Source organism: Prosopis cineraria, unplaced genomic scaffold, assembly GCF_029017545.1.
Source record: "Prosopis cineraria cultivar Desert tree isolate PC_DT_omini unplaced genomic scaffold, ASM2901754v1 PC1, whole genome shotgun sequence".
Classification (NCBI taxonomy): Eukaryota; Viridiplantae; Streptophyta; class Magnoliopsida; order Fabales; family Fabaceae; genus Prosopis; species Prosopis cineraria.
In genome coordinates this window covers 47,069,141-47,087,228 of record NW_026555332.1, presented here as the reverse complement: position 1 = coordinate 47,087,228, position 18,088 = coordinate 47,069,141, and the positions used below count along the sequence as shown (strand labels likewise).

The 18,088-nt window shown below is 35.7% G+C and overlaps 2 protein-coding genes across 3 annotated transcripts; one reads left to right on the top strand and one right to left on the bottom strand.

Moving 5' to 3' along the window:
• Nucleotides 1-8,064: 8,064 nt before the first annotated feature.
• Nucleotides 8,065-11,267, top strand: LOC129288261 (uncharacterized). Its single transcript, XM_054924769.1, has 13 exons — nt 8,065-8,457; nt 8,532-8,669; nt 8,906-8,987; nt 9,085-9,161; nt 9,244-9,359; nt 9,445-9,553; nt 9,685-9,801; nt 9,943-10,034; nt 10,193-10,259; nt 10,349-10,430; nt 10,508-10,599; nt 10,693-10,836; nt 10,931-11,267. Exons 1-13 carry the CDS (start codon nt 8,233-8,235, stop codon nt 11,075-11,077), a joined length of 1,488 nt encoding a protein of 495 aa, XP_054780744.1. The 5' UTR covers nt 8,065-8,232; the 3' UTR covers nt 11,078-11,267.
• Nucleotides 11,268-14,823: 3,556 nt separating this feature from the next.
• On the bottom strand, nt 14,824-17,879 carry LOC129302283 (ACT domain-containing protein ACR10-like). 2 transcript variants are annotated; one of them, XM_054941056.1, is made up of 6 exons: nt 17,451-17,871; nt 16,882-17,100; nt 16,465-16,570; nt 15,808-16,144; nt 15,379-15,663; nt 14,824-15,268 (listed from the first exon to the last, which is right to left on the bottom strand). In XM_054941056.1, the coding sequence occupies exons 1-6, from the start codon at nt 17,602-17,604 to the stop codon at nt 15,128-15,130; spliced, it is 1,242 nt and encodes a 413-aa protein (XP_054797031.1). In that variant the 5' UTR covers nt 17,605-17,871; the 3' UTR covers nt 14,824-15,127. The 2 variants fall into 2 exon arrangements, with proteins under 2 accessions (XP_054797031.1, XP_054797036.1); XM_054941061.1 differs by having other exon boundaries at nt 15,139-15,278; nt 17,451-17,879.
• Between the last annotated feature and the right edge of the window lie 209 nt (nt 17,880-18,088).

The window sequence follows — 18,088 nt, the reverse complement described above, 5'->3', positions numbered from 1 at the left end:
TGGAGGAGCCGATTCTGATTATAATTAAGTGGCGGTGTTTCGCAAATTCTAATATAATCGACTCTTATTTGTGTTGTGATGTACAAATTAAATGAAGGATGATGAAGGAGGTGGAAGTGCCGGTGTTAGGATGTCAACAATGATCATCCCATGATGACCAGGCAAGACGTGTTGCTCCATCAATAGCAATAAAGATGGAGTCAAAAGTCAAAACACGTTTTACCCAGCCCTCTTTTCGACTCTTGACGTGGTATCACTTACCAAGTCAAATTGTCAAATCTCCTTTTTCATTTTGGCATTTCTATTTATTTATCGTGGTCGAGAACCCCACATTTAGCAGCTCCCTCGATTCTATGCTTTTTGTATGCATATATTTTCATGAGGTGAGGGATAAGATGTGCATATATTTTAATTATTATTATTTGAGTAATGATTGTTAACAAGAAGATTTTAGTTTTAAAATTAACATAACGATATACTTTGTTCAAAAATTTAAAAGGCGATACAATATGTGACATCCCTCAATTAATATAGTTTTTGTAGTCAGTCGGAAGTTATCTTACTTTATTACTCCATAAAACTGTAGTTTTGCATGCAACAAGTGCAGCGTACAAGTTAAAGAATAGCCCATGCTTGGATTAAAACTGCCAATACACGTCATCACCGTGAAGGTAGAAAAATGGCACCTTCAATCATTTCGGATGCACCCATCCTTGTTGGGAGGGAAAAGCGACAGACTTCTTTTTACTGTTAATAAGAAATTTCGGACAAAATCTCAAACAATGGTTGCAAAAGATTCGCAAAATCAGAGAAGGACGGCGATGATTTAACTTGAATACAAAATTACGGTTAAAATATCATGTAAAAGATCAAAATCAAGTCATATCAAAAATTAAAATGCTTTTACAAGAACCTCATCAAGTAAAGTAGTATTAAAATGATTGTTAGAGGCTTTGTGAGCAATGTGATTGGCACAACAATTTGCTTTTCTGTAGACGTATTCCAAAATGACCTCTCAATTCTTTATAATGAGATTTTTTATATTTTTAATGATTGTTGAGAGTGGATGATTTTAAATTAAATTGCCATTAATGAAGAATATGACCTCCGTTGAGTTGGTATAAATATTAATTTTAAAAATCTTAACATTTTAATTGATGATTAAGCCTTCTAGAATCTCGTTATTTTCTGAGTTTTGGAATGCAGGAATAGAAGGGGCCCTAAAAAGAGAATAGCAAGCCCAAGACGAGTCAACAAACTCCTAAAACAAAAGTTTAAAATCATCCTTTGTCACCGGCTGATATTTGCGCTAACGACCCATAGCTCCAGCATTGCTGCTAAATTTGGTAACAATGATGATTTTATATCTTTATGGGTCGGGCTCACATAAGTTGGACCGTGATTGAAATGGAGGATTTCTCATTATGTTTTCTGCCCGCAAAACAAAATCAATAGGATTCTTTAACTCCCCCCCCCCAACAGAAAGAAAGAAAGCCAGTAGGCATTGGATTTCTGCTCTACAAATAATTTATAATAACCAGCCATCAATAAAGACTACTGAAATTTTGATGGAAGTTGTGACAATAAATTTAACTTGTTTATGTCTAATGTGACATATGACAGGTTTCACGATAATATATAATCAAGTCACTCGAGACTTGACAAAGAATCAATGGTTCTTTACAACTTTTTTTACCATCGATTTGTGAAAATTACATAGCTAGTTAGTGCTGCCTTCCCTTCTCCATGTGCACCATCCATGCACCCCATTTCGTGATTAAACCATATACATGCGTCCTTTATCCCACTGCGTGTGCATGATCGCGTATCATCAACATCAATATATCAATATATAAATCTTGTAGAAAGTAGCACTGGGCAAACGAGCTGCTGGCTAGACCGCGTGCTGGCCCGCACGGGCTAGTTTTTTTGCGGGTTGGCCCAATTAAAACGGGCTGAAAAACCCAACCCAACCCATTTTATAACGGGCTAACCAACCCACGGGCTAGCCTGCATAAATACACTAAAATTATTTTTTCCACTTACATTAGGACATTGAATTCAGTTAACAAGCATTTAAAATTATAAATACAATCATCCTCATTTAAATTGTTCAACAATCATTAATCAACACTTTTTGAGTCTAAAGTCCACTCAAATGAAAGAACAAATTAACAATCTACTCAAACTCAAGTGAAGAGTGAAGAAAATAATGCTCAAAATAGCTCATGTTAAATTAATGATGAGATTGGAGGCTTGTTCTGCATGATTATCTTCATCTGATACAATTAATTCAACTTCACCATCATCATTTTCTTCCTCATCAGAAGCTTCACCTGCCACACAAGCACACACACATAGATCAACAACATATATTATAAGTTAAGCATGTTAAACAAATTAACAATAATAAAATATAATATTATGAAATAAATTACTATCATAATTCCATCCAAGCAACCAATTTTTTGTACAAATAAGAGCTTGAACATTCTCTGGAAGGAGTGAAGACCGATACTTTGTAAGAACGCACAAGCCAATGCTGAAGGCCGATTCACTAGCTACTGTAGTGATCGGAATGCTCAAGACATCACATGCAATTTTGAAAGGATTGGAAACCTATGTTGATTATTCTTCCAATAATCCAAAACATTCATTTCCAAAAATGTATTAAGATCAAGAGTTGCTTATTCTAAATAATAATCTAATTCAGACTTTGTAATGGCAGAAGCATCACGAATCTTCACTCTAAGAAAATCCTGTATTGAATTGAAATGAGTGTTAATAAATTATCAATTAAAGTAAAGTGCTAAAAATAGATATATGAAATTAAAAAACTTACACCATAAGCTTGAGATAATGCTTTTTTTCCATCCTTCCTTTTCTCCACAATGTTATGTGGACCCATAGATGATTGATGAGTTGATGTTAATGACCCCGGACCTAGAGATGATTCAGTAGTTGGAGATGATTGTGGTGCACCACTCACTTCTTTGTATTGATCAAATATATAAATCAACTTGCGCTTGATAGTTTCAATCTTTGCATGGCCATGCAAAGGATCAATCAAAGGATAATAATGTTCAATCACTTCAATCACTTTAAATTTCATTCGTGGATCAAGAACAGTCCCAAGTGCAAGAATCATACTGTAATCACTCCAATACTTATGAAATTTATCTTTCATTTTGCTTGCCATTTCTTGAAGCATGGGGTCATCACTCATCATGTGTTCATTCAACAAGATTTCAATTCTTGCTATTTGCATGAAATAGATGTTTGAAGTTGGATAAGATGTCCCTGAAATTAAGTTAGTAATCACATCAAAAGGCTCCAATAAAGTACATATCTCCTTCGCTCTCCTCCATTCTTCACTGGAAGGGCTAAACTTGTAATTTTTATCAATTATAGAAAAGCTATTGAAAGCTCGACGATGTTTAATCGCACTTTTCAACATTGCATATGTTGAATTCCATCTAGTGGGACAATTTGTTCTTAAGCCCATTGATGTGTCAACACCCCCAACTTGCTCAATGCACCTCTTGAAAGTAATTGTCCTCATCTCTGATTGTTTAATATATTTAATACTCTCCCTGATCTTTTGCAAGGCAGAACTTGCCACCTTCAAACCCTCCTGAACTATTAAATTTAAAATGTGAGCACAACATCTCACATGAAAAAATTCTCCATTGCATACCAACCTATTTTGCCAACTCAACCTCTCTGTTAATATCTCTTGTATGTTGTCATTTGCTGAAGCATTATCTAGTGTAATAGAAAACACTTTTTTATCAATTCCTCACTCTATTAAACATTCATGCACTTTTTTAGCTAATTCCACCCCAGAGTGTGGTGGCTCCATTTTACAAAAAGCAAGTATTTTGCTATTCAGCCTTCACTTGTCATCAACAAAATGAGTAGTTAAACATATGTATCCTTGTGAAGTTATTGCCGTCCAACAATCAGATGTTAAACATATCCTACCAGGACTCTTTATCATTGCTTGCTTCAAAATTCTTTTTTAATTGACATACAATTTCCTAACATCTGAAACAGCAGTTTTTCTAGAAAAAGGAGTTGCATCAGGATTTAAATACTGTTGTATTTTCCTCACCCATTTGTATTCAACATAAGAATAAGAAAGGTCATGCTCAATAATAGCCATAGCAAGCATCTCTCTTAAAACTCCAAGATCAATTTTTCTAGAAACAAGTTTTCCTTCATGATTTAACATCACTACACCAACATCATGATATTTTGTAAGAGGTTGGCAGGTTTGAACATGACGGCGAAGAGTAGAAGTGCCATGTGATCTACTACCTATTTTGTACAACATTCCACAACCATGACATTTTGCTTTTGGTATCCCATTAACAACTACTTTAGTAAAAGATTTCCAAACAACAGATCTTTCTTGTTTTATCTTTCTTTTTTTCTTGTTTTTCTCACGAGTGTCACCACATCCCTCTCTTTCTCCATCATCAGTGTTCGGACCAACAACATTAGCAACACTTGTATTTCCTAACTCTAACTCATCATCAGTTTCAGACCCATCTAAATCTAACTTATCATATAGAGAATCAATCCTTTGAAAGGCAGCAGACATTTTATCTATGAATATATAATTTATATAAATCAGAAATGACCAACCACAACCAGTCATATATATCATCTATGGTTCAGTAATTGAAGAAAACTAATGAAACCAAGGAATAAAATCATAAGCAATATAGGCATACTGGTACAGTCTATAGAGGAACGGCTTACCTGAGTGGCTGAGTTTTAAGTGTGAGACTGCAAGTGTGAGAAAGGAAGGCAGAGCTGCAGAGGAGACACCGAGATAGGGAGGAGACTAAGTCGGCAGAACCAGTCCCAGAAGACGTGACTGAAGGGCGATGAGGCGAATGGGTGGAGAATCGACTTTTTTCAACTAAAGGCTGAGGCGATTTCAGATTTTGTTCACTGTTCAGTAGAGAATGAGAGAAGGGCGAAGGGTGATTCTGTAAGTCTTGACCGAAGGGCGACGAGCTGACGAGGCGAAGCCGAAGACGAGAAGACAGTAGAGATTTTACACTGGGGTTTAAGCCTAGTGCGATAGAGCTTGAGCGACTTTATGCTTAAGCGTTGAGCGGCTTCGCGATAGACGAGAAGACAGTAGAGTCTTCATAGAAGAGCGACAGAGCTGAACTAATCAGCTGAGTGAATTCAGGACTTCAGGGCATTAGGGTTCGCGACTTCGTGCTTGAGCATCTCTGCGGCTGTGTCTGAGAGATTGAGACTCTGATCTGAGTGCGTTTGCTACCGTCTGCGTGTGCGACTGTGTCTATAACTCTGTGTGTGCGCCTGTGCGGTACTGCGGACTGTGGTGTTTCTTTTCTGAGATTGGGTCGTGCTCGTGAGTAGTGATCCAGAATCCTGATCGTGAATCTACTCGTCTGGACTGCTGTCAACTGTGGCTTGTGTAAATTGGATTTGGAAGTTTGGACTGGGCTTGTGTGGACTGGACTGTGCACCATCAGTCCACACATGCCTCCAAAGTCCAACAAGCTGTGACTCACAAATTTTAAAAAAAAAATCAGTAGGTTTGCGAGCTAGCCCGCACAATTTGATGGGTTGGGCTAGCCCAACTTGTTTTTTATAACGGGCTCATTTTGCTAACCCAAACTGCAAAAAATTATGGGCTAACGGGCTGGCCCATTGGGTTGAACCCGTTTGTCCGGCTCTAGTAGAAAGTCATTAATTGATGATAATTTTTTTAATGTTATTGGTCAATTAACTTCGATTAAATTTTAATTCTCTTCATTCATTGATCCATTTTATTTATCATGTATCTTATTATTAAATGTTAAATATAACATTCAAGTTTTACAGGAATAGTAACTCCATAAATATCAACTTTTTCATTTATCTTGTGTGTCTCAATATTTTTTAGTCTCTATTTTTAAAAATTCATGTTTCTCATTATTAAATTTTAAATATAAAATTTAAGTTTTATGGGAGTTGTAAGTCCATTCATTTCAACCTTTTCATTTATCTTGCGTCTTTTAATATTCTTCAGTCTCTATCTTTAAGAATTCATATATCTTATTATTAAATTTTAAATATAACATTCAAGTTTCACGGGAGCAGTAACTCTATTTGTCTCAACTTTTTCATTTATCTCGTGTCTCTCAATATTTTCTACTATCTATCTTTAAAAATTTATGTATTCTATTATTAAATTTTAAATATAAAATTTAAGTTTTACGAAAGTAGTAACTCCATTTATCTTAACTTTTTTATGGAGTGACAATGGAATGGACTTGAGTATATAAGGAAGTTTGTTGTATCTCTTGGCAAGCATCTTTGTTGTCATTTGTATTGAATGATAGAAAATTATCTTGCACTCCACTATCACAAAATGAAATAAAAATATATCAATTTAGAGAACCTTTTCATATTGTTGATGAGTGTTTATCTATATTATTACTTACAATTTTCTTATATCAAACCTTAATAATTTACAAAGATTAATTCTCTCACTTTTAAGTTATTAGACATATAATTATATACAATTTTAAAGAAAAAACATTCGTGTTATAATTTTTTTAACAATACGCTATTCACATGAAATCAAAATAAGAAATATAATTATGTTGTATATATTTCAAATATAAAGAAGTATATAATTCACATTTTTTGCATCATTTTTTTAAATAAAAGAATACTTATCCAACAGTTTTCGTGCCTTAATCAAATATGATGGAATCATAAAAAATTCAATCATTTCAAACTCTATGGTAATTTACTATAGACTTGAAAAATAAAGATAAGATGTGTATGAATGAACTATTTAAAAAGAAAGAAAATAATTAAATAGGAGGTCTTGTAAAAATTTAACAATTTTAAATATGTCAATATCAATAATATTCAAGATATTTGTTTCAAATTTTTTAAATCCAACCTGTCCAATATACAGGAAACTGTCTAATTAGTTCCTAAATGTTTCCAATTTTTTTAAATGTGACACTTGCCGCAAAACTAAATATTCTGAGTAGCACTTTTCCAAAAGATAAGTTCATTGACTGATTTACGAATTAACGTCAAATTTAGGCATTAAGATTATTTTTCCTCTAAATCATGGTAGGAATATGGATTATATTAGCACTCACGCGACCTTCGCGCGCCTTAAAGTTTAGCCCAGGCTCTGATGTTGTTGTTGTTTGTTGTTATGCTGCTGCTACTACGATGTCAAGCGACGTATGATCAAGATTGGTGGTGGGATTCCTCCACTGCATGACCAAACAAGCAGGCTGGACAGAAAAATGCAGGGATCAGTGGATTTTTTTTTTTAATGGTTAATAAAATTGCACCAATTAACCTACAACTTCCGGGCCTGACTATGGATTACTATTATTTATTGAGGGGGAGGTAGTATATGATATATTCATGGTTTGTATATAATTTCAATTTCAATATTTATTAATGAGCGTGACGTGACCTGCCCTGTCCATTGGCAAGAACTATGAAATCGAATGCCCCGGCACATCACGACTCCTATGTAGGGTAAGGGGAAAGAGATAAGGTGGGCCCCGCCCAACATCGTCCCAGTCCACGCAGTTTGGTTTGCTCCGCTATTTAACTACACATTTATTTGTGATCATCTATCTAACCGAAAAGCAAAACTAATTTTAGGATTCGAAATGAGACACACACATGGATCATTAATTAATCATTAGAGACTGCGAAACTAGCCAGCGACAAGAAGAAACAAAACACGGGCTGGATTAGATTATCCAATAGTAAAAACCAACTAGCTTCTTTTCTTTTCTTTTTTTCTTTTTTTGGTAGAGGCTTCTTTTCTGTTTGTTTATTGTTTCTTTAATTCCAGACTCAGAAGTCTGAACTATACTACTTCTAATCTAACACGATCGATCACTTCATATTGCATTCAATCACGTGGTGGGCCATGTTCCGCCTTTTAGTGTTCATGAAAGAAGCCTTTAATCTGCCTCCTCTCTCTTGTGTTAATATTAATTAATCCGTGAGCACCAGAGTCTCTATATATGTTATGTCCCACCCCACATCAATGAATATGAAGTGCGAGCCAATTCGGCCGGCCTCTTACTCTGTTGCTCCCTCTGTAATTATTTATTGCCAGTACTCTGTGCGAGCCAATTATTTATTGCCAGTACTCTCTGGATACCTTTTGACTCTACGGAGAGAAGGGCGTCGACTGATATTGAAGTAGCCATGGATGTTGAAGCTAAGAGAATGGAAGAAGGGCTACGGAATACGGATGAGAACCATGATTTGAAGGGCTCCATTAAAGATGAGCCCGACCATCAGAAAGACGCAAGAGCACCTCTGGTGGAGAGTGATGGCACCGTTCGGCAAATACAGCAGGAGCAGCCGCTCGTGAAGCAGAAGCCAAAGAGGATTGCAACCTTGGACGCATTCAGAGGCCTCACCGTGGTGGTTAGTCTACCTGTTCTAATTCATGGGATATATATATTATTTCAATCGTGGCTTTGAAGTATGTTTCGGTTTAGTTGATGATACTGGTGGACGATGCTGGTGGAGCTTATCCTCGAATCGATCACTCCCCGTGGAATGGGTGTACATTGGCTGATTTTGTCATGCCTTTCTTTCTTTTCATTGTCGGGGTTGCCGTAGCCCTTGCTCTCAAGGTAAACTCGTTGTTAATTTTCCCTCACTCTCTCGTTTTATATTCCAAAGTCAGAACTATATATGCACGCGTTTCTTCAAACCGCATCAGCCTAAATTTATGTGATCGAATCACAACTTGGCAATATTGTGTCTGGGGACAAGTACTGTCGCGGCTCATTCACGTAGTCTGAACAATTAAATTCTTCAAAACATATCAGTGATAAATATTGTGCCGTGACAATGAATTAATACACAGAGAGTGCCCAAGATGAAGGATGCGGTAAAAAAGATAATCCTTAGGACCTTGAAGCTTCTCTTTTGGGGTATTCTTCTGCAAGGTATAAATAAGAAGTCCTCGAGTGTAATAAGCTTTGAATAAAGAACATGCTCCGTTAAATGCACTGATTATATGAGAACGCATGTAAAACACTACAGGCGGATACTCTCATGCTCCTGATGATCTTTCCTATGGAGTCGACATGAAATTCATCCGGTGGTGTGGCATTCTCCAGGTTTGGAAATTATAAATTAAACAAGGACACCATGTGATTCTATTTTCTGGTTTGTTGAATGGCCACTTTAATATGAGTGCAGAGAATAGCGCTTGTATACTGTTTCGTAGCTCTGATAGAGACAATCACCACCAAGCTTAGACCGACCACCTTGAGCCCTGGACACCTCTCCATTTTTACGGCCTATCGATGGCAATGGTAAGAACACATCACGTTTCCGCATTCATCACAACTTCAGGCTCTAAAATTTATATCCCGAATTTGACTGAAATGCATGGCCTAGGATTGGGGGCTTTGTGGCGTTCATCATTTACATGGTCACGACCTTCGCGCTCTATGTTCCGGATTGGAGTTTCGTCGATCATAGTCAAGGCGAACCAAAGAAATACACCGTACACACTCTCTCTCTCTCTCTCTCTCTCTCTCTCTCTCTCTCTCTCTCTCCCGGAGACACACGACGCATGTATTTTCTGGTGGTGGTTGTGTTATTTTATTTTGTTTCTTTATTTTTCCGATTTATTAGGTGATTTGCGGGATGAGAGGACACGTGGGGCCTGCATGTAACGCTGTGGGATACGTGGATCGACAAGTTTGGGGGGTCAATCATCTCTATTCTCAGCCTGTTTGGATTCGCTTGAAGGTGAACTTGTAAATTTGAATATGTCAAGAACCATATCTCTTCATTTCCCTCTTCATCAACACCTGCACACCTCTACACACCTTTGTTTAAGGTCAGACAATTTCAATCCCTCCTTCTAATTCTCTATTTTTATGCATGTAGGCTTGCACATTGAGCTCTCCTGCTCAAGGTCCTTTTCGTCATGATGCTCCAGCTTGGTGTCATGCTCCCTTTGAACCCGAAGGCTTGTTGAGGTTATTTTCTTTTCCCGCTCGCTCCAAAAACCAGAGTGAATAACTTTTTTTTTGGGGATACAACGGAAATAAGAGTGAAAAACTTTTATAAGAATCTAGTCATTAGATGTAGTTGATCAATTAAACATCGATTTTATAGTTGTTTTCCTTGTGATTAGTTCAATATCAGCTATCCTCTCTGGCACCATCGGCATCCATTATGGGCACGTATTGATTCACTTTAAGGTTACAGACTTTTCCCTACTCACCAATAAATCACATATTTTATGTACGAGCAAGTTATTGAACATACACAAACATGAACATTTGGGCAGCGTCATTCAGAAAGGCTCAAGCAATGGGTCTCCATGGCGATCGTGTTACTAGTGGTTGCCATAATTCTTCATTTCACAGATGGTAAGCTACTGAGACATTTACGTACCTCTTGAAATAAATTCGATGGATCCTACAAAGTTTTACATGGAATAATGCAGCTATCCCACTGAACAAGCAACTCTACAGCTTCAGCTACGTTTGTTTCACAGCCGGCGCAGCTGGAATTGTGTTCTCTGGCTTTTACTTGCTGGTAACTAATAAAAGCATTACTTTTCGCTTCTGAAAAATTAAATAGAGAAACTTCGACCTTGTCACTTTGCTTCAATCTCTCCCTCGTACGCAGATCGATGTCTGGGGATTTCGGACTCCATTCTTGTTCTTGGAGTGGATAGGCCTGAACGCAATGCTGGTGTATGTCATGGCAGCTCAGGGCATCTTCGCTGCATTTGTGAACGGATGGTATTATAAAGAGCCAAAACACTCGCTGGTAAGAGGCACCATCAATGTCCCTTGATTCATGGTGCAAATTTCAACCCTTTTATTTGAAGTAGAAGCTAAGTAGATTTGACGTAATGAAATAGGTACACTGGATTCAAAAGCATGTATTCGTGGATGTGTGGCGCTCAGAGAGAGTGGGAACCCTTTTATATGTCATATTTGCAGAGATCACATTCTGGGCTGTGATTGCCGGAATATGCCACAGAATTGGAATTTATTGGAAGCTGTAAGTCAAGAAGCTAGGATAGAGTTGAGAATGTCTTGAGATTTGTTCCAGGGAAATTCCTGCTGGCTTGTTACTGTATTATATTTCCGTGTTGTGCGTGGCTAGGAGTGTATCAATCGATATAACATGCAAGTGTTCCTTTGTTTTATGATATGAAAGAAATGAATCTAGCTAGATGGATCCCCTCAAGTATTACTTCGGTGAAGTGCCAACGAAACGTGTGAGGTGTTGGTATTACTTTAAAATATAAAGAAAATAAATTTAAAAAAAATAAAACATTCATGTGATATGCTCAAGGAAACTCCACCGGGTAAAAGTTTCAGAGATCCGGGTAAAAGTACTGGTGCATTCTCAATGCATTAATATCTCTGTCAAATTATTCGTATAATCTAAAGGCATTGTTAACATGAATAAGTTGTTTTAAAATTTAAATGAATATTTATTGATAAAAAATTAATATTTATATAATTAAGCTCATTATATTAGTTTTTTTTAACTTGTTAAAACTCGAATGGATTACTATTAATTTTAAATGAATTTGTCAAAATTAAAATAGATACTTATTAATGAAAAACTAACATTTATACAATTAAGTACATCCTATTAATTTTTCTAATTTATTAAACCTTAAATAAATTATTGTAAATCTCAAATAAGTTGTTGTCAAAACTTAAATGTATATTTATTATTGATTATTGACAGCACAAGTCTAATGAATTGTTGTTAAAGTTCAAATTACTTATTATTAATTTTAAATGAGTTATTGTCAAAACTCAAATGGATATATACTTATTATTGATGAATAATGACACGAGTCTAATGAAACAAGTGTTTATCCTGTATAAAAAATAAGTTATTCAAGTTTTAACAACAACTCATTTAAAATTAACAACAATCAATTTGGGTTTTAACAAATTAAAAAAACTGATATGATGAGTTTAATTGTGCAATTGTTAGTCATTTATTAACAAATATTCATTCAAATTTTGACAATATATTTTAGCTTTGATAAGTTAAAAAAATTGATAAGATGAACTTGATTATATAAGTGATAGTATTTCATTAACAAGTATTCATTCGTGTTTTAAAAATAACTTATTTGAAATTAACGACATACCATTATATTATAATATGGAAATGGTTTAGAAGCTTGGGTTACTATATACTCCTTCCGTTCAAAAATATAAGGTATTTTTTAAGGAGTTAAATGTTTAAAAATGAAATATATTTTTAATATTTCAAAGTGTAATCATTGTTTCTTTTTTTTTTCAAAAGTGTTTCTATTGATAATGATTTTATATTTATTATAGGGTACTTAATAGAGATAAATAAAGAAAGATAGGATTAGTTAAAAAGTAGGTAATTACTTTATCGGAGGGTGAGATTTAATTAAAAATACCTTATATTTTTAAACGAAGGAAGTATGTATATATATATATATATATTACCATATATAATTGAATAGGCTTGGTGGCCACCAAATTTTTTAGGTGGTCAAGGATTATAGGATCAAATCCTTCCTTGATCACTTTGAAAAATAAATTTGCTTCATTGTCACCAGTAGTTCTATAGCCGGCGATGAGGGGTTGGCCATTAGTGACAATGGTTTTTTTTTTTTAAATATAATTGTTGGAATCAATTTTTATAACTCATTTTGCAGAAATTTTTATCAAGATTTAATTATCATTAATTTCTTTTTTTTATCACTTTACAGCCATTCTCTTTTTTTTAAAAAAAAATCCTTGAGACGTGGCACATTATAGATTGATGAATTATTTATAAATATAGGATTTTCAGAGAGAAACTAAGAAATGAGACAATGAGAAGATCTCGTTCCCAATTTGCGAAAGATAACACGAAGAAGGGTATTTCCTTCGTTAAAAAATATAAAATATTTTTAATTAAATTATGTCTTCTAATAAAATAGTTAATTATTTAAAAATTAATATTATATTTTTATATTTATATTTATTTAATAGAGAATTTCACTTTAAAATAATACAAATTTATTTATTTATTATGCATACTTTTTATTGAAATACTAATATTTTATATTTTAAATATCTATTCCCTCCAAAAAAATGCTTTAGATTTTCGAAGGCAGGGAGTATGATTTATTCGTAGTTTTTCAGGGATAAATCGCATGGTCCACTTAAATCCAAGTGTAAAAGATAGGAAAAATTTCAATGAGGACCCAATGAGCTGATTTAATTTCAGTCAAAACCATAAAAATTTTGAAATTTCACTACACATACAAGAGATTAAAGAGTTAATTAAAATGATTTTATTATCCTTGATGAAACTAGGTGTATGAACAATTTATAGAGAAAAATTAACAATTGATGTATAAAAATGAACAATTGATGCATATGGAATTTACAACTTCCATTAACAACATAACATTATTATGAATATAAATAAGTAAAGTTAGGTGTATAAATAATTTATGTAAAAAAATGAGCAACTTATATATGAAGAATGAATAATTAATGTGAATGGAATGAGAGTTGTCAATCTATAGTAATGTTATGGTATTAATAAGAGTTGTAAATTTTATTTATATCAATTAGTCATTTTTTCATGCATTAGTTATTAATTTTTTTGTATGAATTATTCATATACTTAATTTCATAGGGGTCAATAAAATTTTAATCAGTTCTTTAATTTTATTTTAATTCTTTATACATGCAGTGAAATTTTAAAAATTTTAAAAATCTTGACTGAGATTAAATTACACAAGGGTGCTCCCCGATATTTTTCCTAAAAAATATCATAAACAAACTTGCTCTTTCTTCTGCATCATGATTAATGTCAACAGATTTTTTTTTTTTTAGGTCTCCTCACCTGTTGAAATGGACAAAAATAAGGACAACTCAAAAGACAACTGTCTTGGAAAATGGGGAAAAAGAAAAACGGAGAAGAGCAAAAACGTGTCCAACTGTCAATGGCAACTACATCAAATAGAGCAGCACTGTTTTTCGTCAAAAACATCCAGGAATCTTGTCCATGTCAAACTTCTTTTTTGATGCTGACAAACGCCATGACAGACAGAAAATCTTTAAAAATGAGATCCTGATGTAAACGAGGAGAATTTTTTAGGTCACACCACCTTATGAGAGGTTTTCCCTATTGTCAACAAATTCAAAAAAAAACAAAAAATCCACAGCGTGTAATATGAACTGCACCTGGACATCTGTGTTTGGCGTGTTTGCAGTCGATAACTCTACACGGGATGACTAGAACGGATAGAATATATCTGCAATCACAATCCATGACCAGTGGGACGTCGCGTAAAATATCTCAAGGCAAACAACCACGGAGGATTAATCATCTTGGGGCATGTAATAATCATTCAAAGAATTTAAGTCTGTAATTTGACGTCCACACGGGCAGGAGATAACTGGCCAAAGTCTAAGCCCCAACACCCTCTTTAAATCTGAAAATGAAAGCTTTGGAATTGGAACTTTGGAGGCCTAACATCCTCGATCGTTGTTTATGAAACCGAGGACCACACGACAGTGGAGCAATCAAATCTTGGACAAATCTTTGAGTCTGGACAGTCATTTATGCGGACAACGGATCCCTTAACAATCACATGCAGGGTACTTCAGGAACAGCCGCAAATATAGACCGTCACACATAAGTGCCATCAATGAAGATGGTGTAACTAGCGCCACTGGTCGCGGACAGATTAAGCACCAGGTTATTAGCAATATGTGTGTGTGCATAAATTATATTATAGACTACAGGGAGAAGAAAGAGTTGAATACATGCATTAACTTGTATTTACCAAGTTACAGCAGTTCACTTACATCTACAATAAGCTTCTTGTATTGTACTCCGCCCTTTTTAATCTAGTTGTTCCTTTATCTACTCATTTCTGTACACCATGTTAGAAAAATACAGCAGCTCTTTAAAACTATATCAAATTCTAAACATTTTCACAACATTTATTTCACAATTACATCTAACGATAGCTATATAGTGGCAGACCAAATTACACTACTGTACATATAAAGGTCCTTCCAAAAGGGACAGCGTCGGCAAGCATGGTTCATTTTTCCCAACCCATCAACATTCTCCAAACTCCTTCCTCAATCTTGTTCCTCGCAACGCTCAAGCCTTCCCCTTCATCAAGCAAAACTCTATATACTTCCCACTCTCGGTCTCCAATCGCATGTCTTCCAATTTCAGCCTGTTCAACACTTTCATTTTATTTATATTATTCTATAGTAAAGAACCAGTATGAGTAACACATAAAGGAGACGCCACTTTTGTTTTGGAGCATAGAGAGGATGTAAGTACCGAAAAGATGCAGATGCCAAGCTTCTTGAGAGCGTGAGTAATGTCATAAAAAACAAGAGGTCTTCCCTTGCCAGACAACTCCACAGGGTTTGCCACCATAAGCTCCGTATCAGGACCCCTGCTTGCCACCGCTACTCTGAGAGGACGAATCAGCTCCATCCTGAGGCGAGAAGACAAGGACCTCTGCTTGTTAGGGTCCAGTATCTTTTTCCCATCTGCTTGCATTATGAACAAGTCTATCTCACATTTTCCTCTTGATTTTATTGAGAACCTCCCATAAGAGATCTGCCTCACCATTACACCATTAGATTCATACAGATATTAAATAGATGCCGTTATCCACAAAACTGGGACACTGTCAAATGCAGAGAAGATTGAAGACATAATCATGTTTCAAGAATATTGTGTTTTCAGATTTAGCGCATGTACCTGAATGTTGTAATCCTTGAGAGTTCTCATTATGTCATAAAGAAGGCCTTTGTGATCTTGGCAAATGATTTGGACAAGCGTGAGTGAAGGGCTCAGCAGGTTGTCCATCGTGATAGAAACACTCTCGGATGTGAGAGTTGCACTTCTGACTGAATCAGACAATTCCATGTCAAAATCATACTCTCTGATTTCAGTTGGAAGGAACGAAGATGCCTGAGAGCAACTACTGATTTCTGGGCCGACCAATTCAATGTCAATACTAACTACGACATCCCCCATTATGGCCCTCAACTGTTCAATTGTGTCTTCCTTCCTCTTTTCTGTATGCAAAAGCTCCCTGATATAAAAGCGAAATATTACAACACTAAAAGGCTATAAGAGACTGAGTTGTCATCCAATAGTCATTTTGTACACAGCTACTTTGCTTCAAATTGTCCTAAATCACATCCCAAATCTTCTGGAGAAAACCATCAAATATTTAAAAGACACCGGAAAATTTGTACCGCATTTCCTTGAACAGATGCAGAATTTTTTAAAGGATAGAACGGGATCACTATACAAGTCTGCAAAAAGTTGCATTGGACTGATTCTTTTGGAGTAATTGAAATGAAGAAACAACAAGGGGGCAGAAAATGACAGCATAAGGCGGTCACCAACCTGGTATCAGTGATGAAAAACAGATCCATCACTTTTCCATCGGGTGTGGTAGATACCTTCACTTTCTTTATGGTAAGCTCCAGTTCACATAGAACCTCTGTAACATCTGTCACCGTAATAAAAAAAATTAATTATTTGCGTGTAAAATTCATCACCAACATATTCAGGAAGGTTCTGTAGATTCAGGCAGCGCAACCCCCCCCTTTATTCCCTAAACAATACACAGTAAGGAAATAGAATTGGAAAACGTACAGATTTGTCGAGAAGCAGAAAGAAAAGAAATGGAATGATATCAACTGCTAAGAAGGAAGTCGTCTAGGACCAGTCAATAATAGTCCCGATTCACAATCAGCAAGACAACAACCAGAAGATTGATAATTCAAGATGTGGATTCGAAAATAAAGTTCTAAAAATTACCATGTAAAAGCCCTTTACGATCATAGCAACAGAACTTTAATAGGAAGACGTCCGGAGGCTTGGGAGGTTGTGGTTCAGAGCGGTAGTAAGAAATCCCGGAAGCAGAAGAACAAGATGGGCACGCAGCAATTAGCCTATTTAATAACAAGTTCCACCTCGTTTCTGGCTTCCCATTCACCCAGAATACTATGTAACACCATCTCCCATCGGTTGATACGTCTTCGTTGCATCAAAATAAACAAAAGAGGATCAGTCTGACATGTTTGAAACTTGCTTCGCAGGGTCGAATCCAAAATGAAATACCGCTCACTGATTTTCTAATTTACGTCGGTTTCATCAAGCAGGCACCGGGCGGTTAACCCAAAGCAGCCCACAACCATATTTCCCAGCTCTCAAATCGATAGCAACAACCAAAACAAAGAAGAAAAATAAACGGTTCTTTTTAATTTTATTTAAATGGAATCCAAATCCATTATTTCCAGAAACTTGTTGGAGGGTCTAAGCAAAGGAAAAGAAAGAGTAAGAATGGTTTAAGCGCAAGAGTGAAAGGAATATGAAAACTGAGTTACCTCCCCTGACAATGTTCAGTCCGAAGAAGAGAATGATGCGACACAAATCGCAACCCAAGCCAGTCTTGTCAGGACAATTCACAGTAATAACGGTTGGGTCGCCTTCTTTCTCGGGTTCCCTAATAATCACCACGTCGTCGTGCAAAATGCCCATAGTGTTCTCGGGGTGCTACTGGTTCTTCTGGGTAGAGTTCTAAAGATATTTGACACTATACAATCTGGGAGGAATATGAGGTGTTCGCAGAACTTTTTTCTACAGTGCGAGCACAGATGGAGGAGCAGAGAAGATACAGGGGAGAGGCAGAGGTTTGCGTCTCTCTCGCTTATGTTTGAGCGGTTGGTGATGGAGCCTTTGGATCCGTTGTCGATACTTTCCCCCACTTGGAGTTTCCATTTTATCAATCTCGTGTGTTTTGACTATTTCCGCACTTGATAATAGATGCACAGCGACGAGCCGACGACCGCATCATTCTATAAAATATCATTTCTGCCACCCGATCCTTCTAACCCAGCTCATTATTATTGTCATCATTATCATTGTTATTATGGTAATGATAATTACTTTATAGTTTATACCGTCTTCTTTTTTAACCAAATAAATACTTTAAACTTAAAATATCCTTTCCTATAAAAGCATT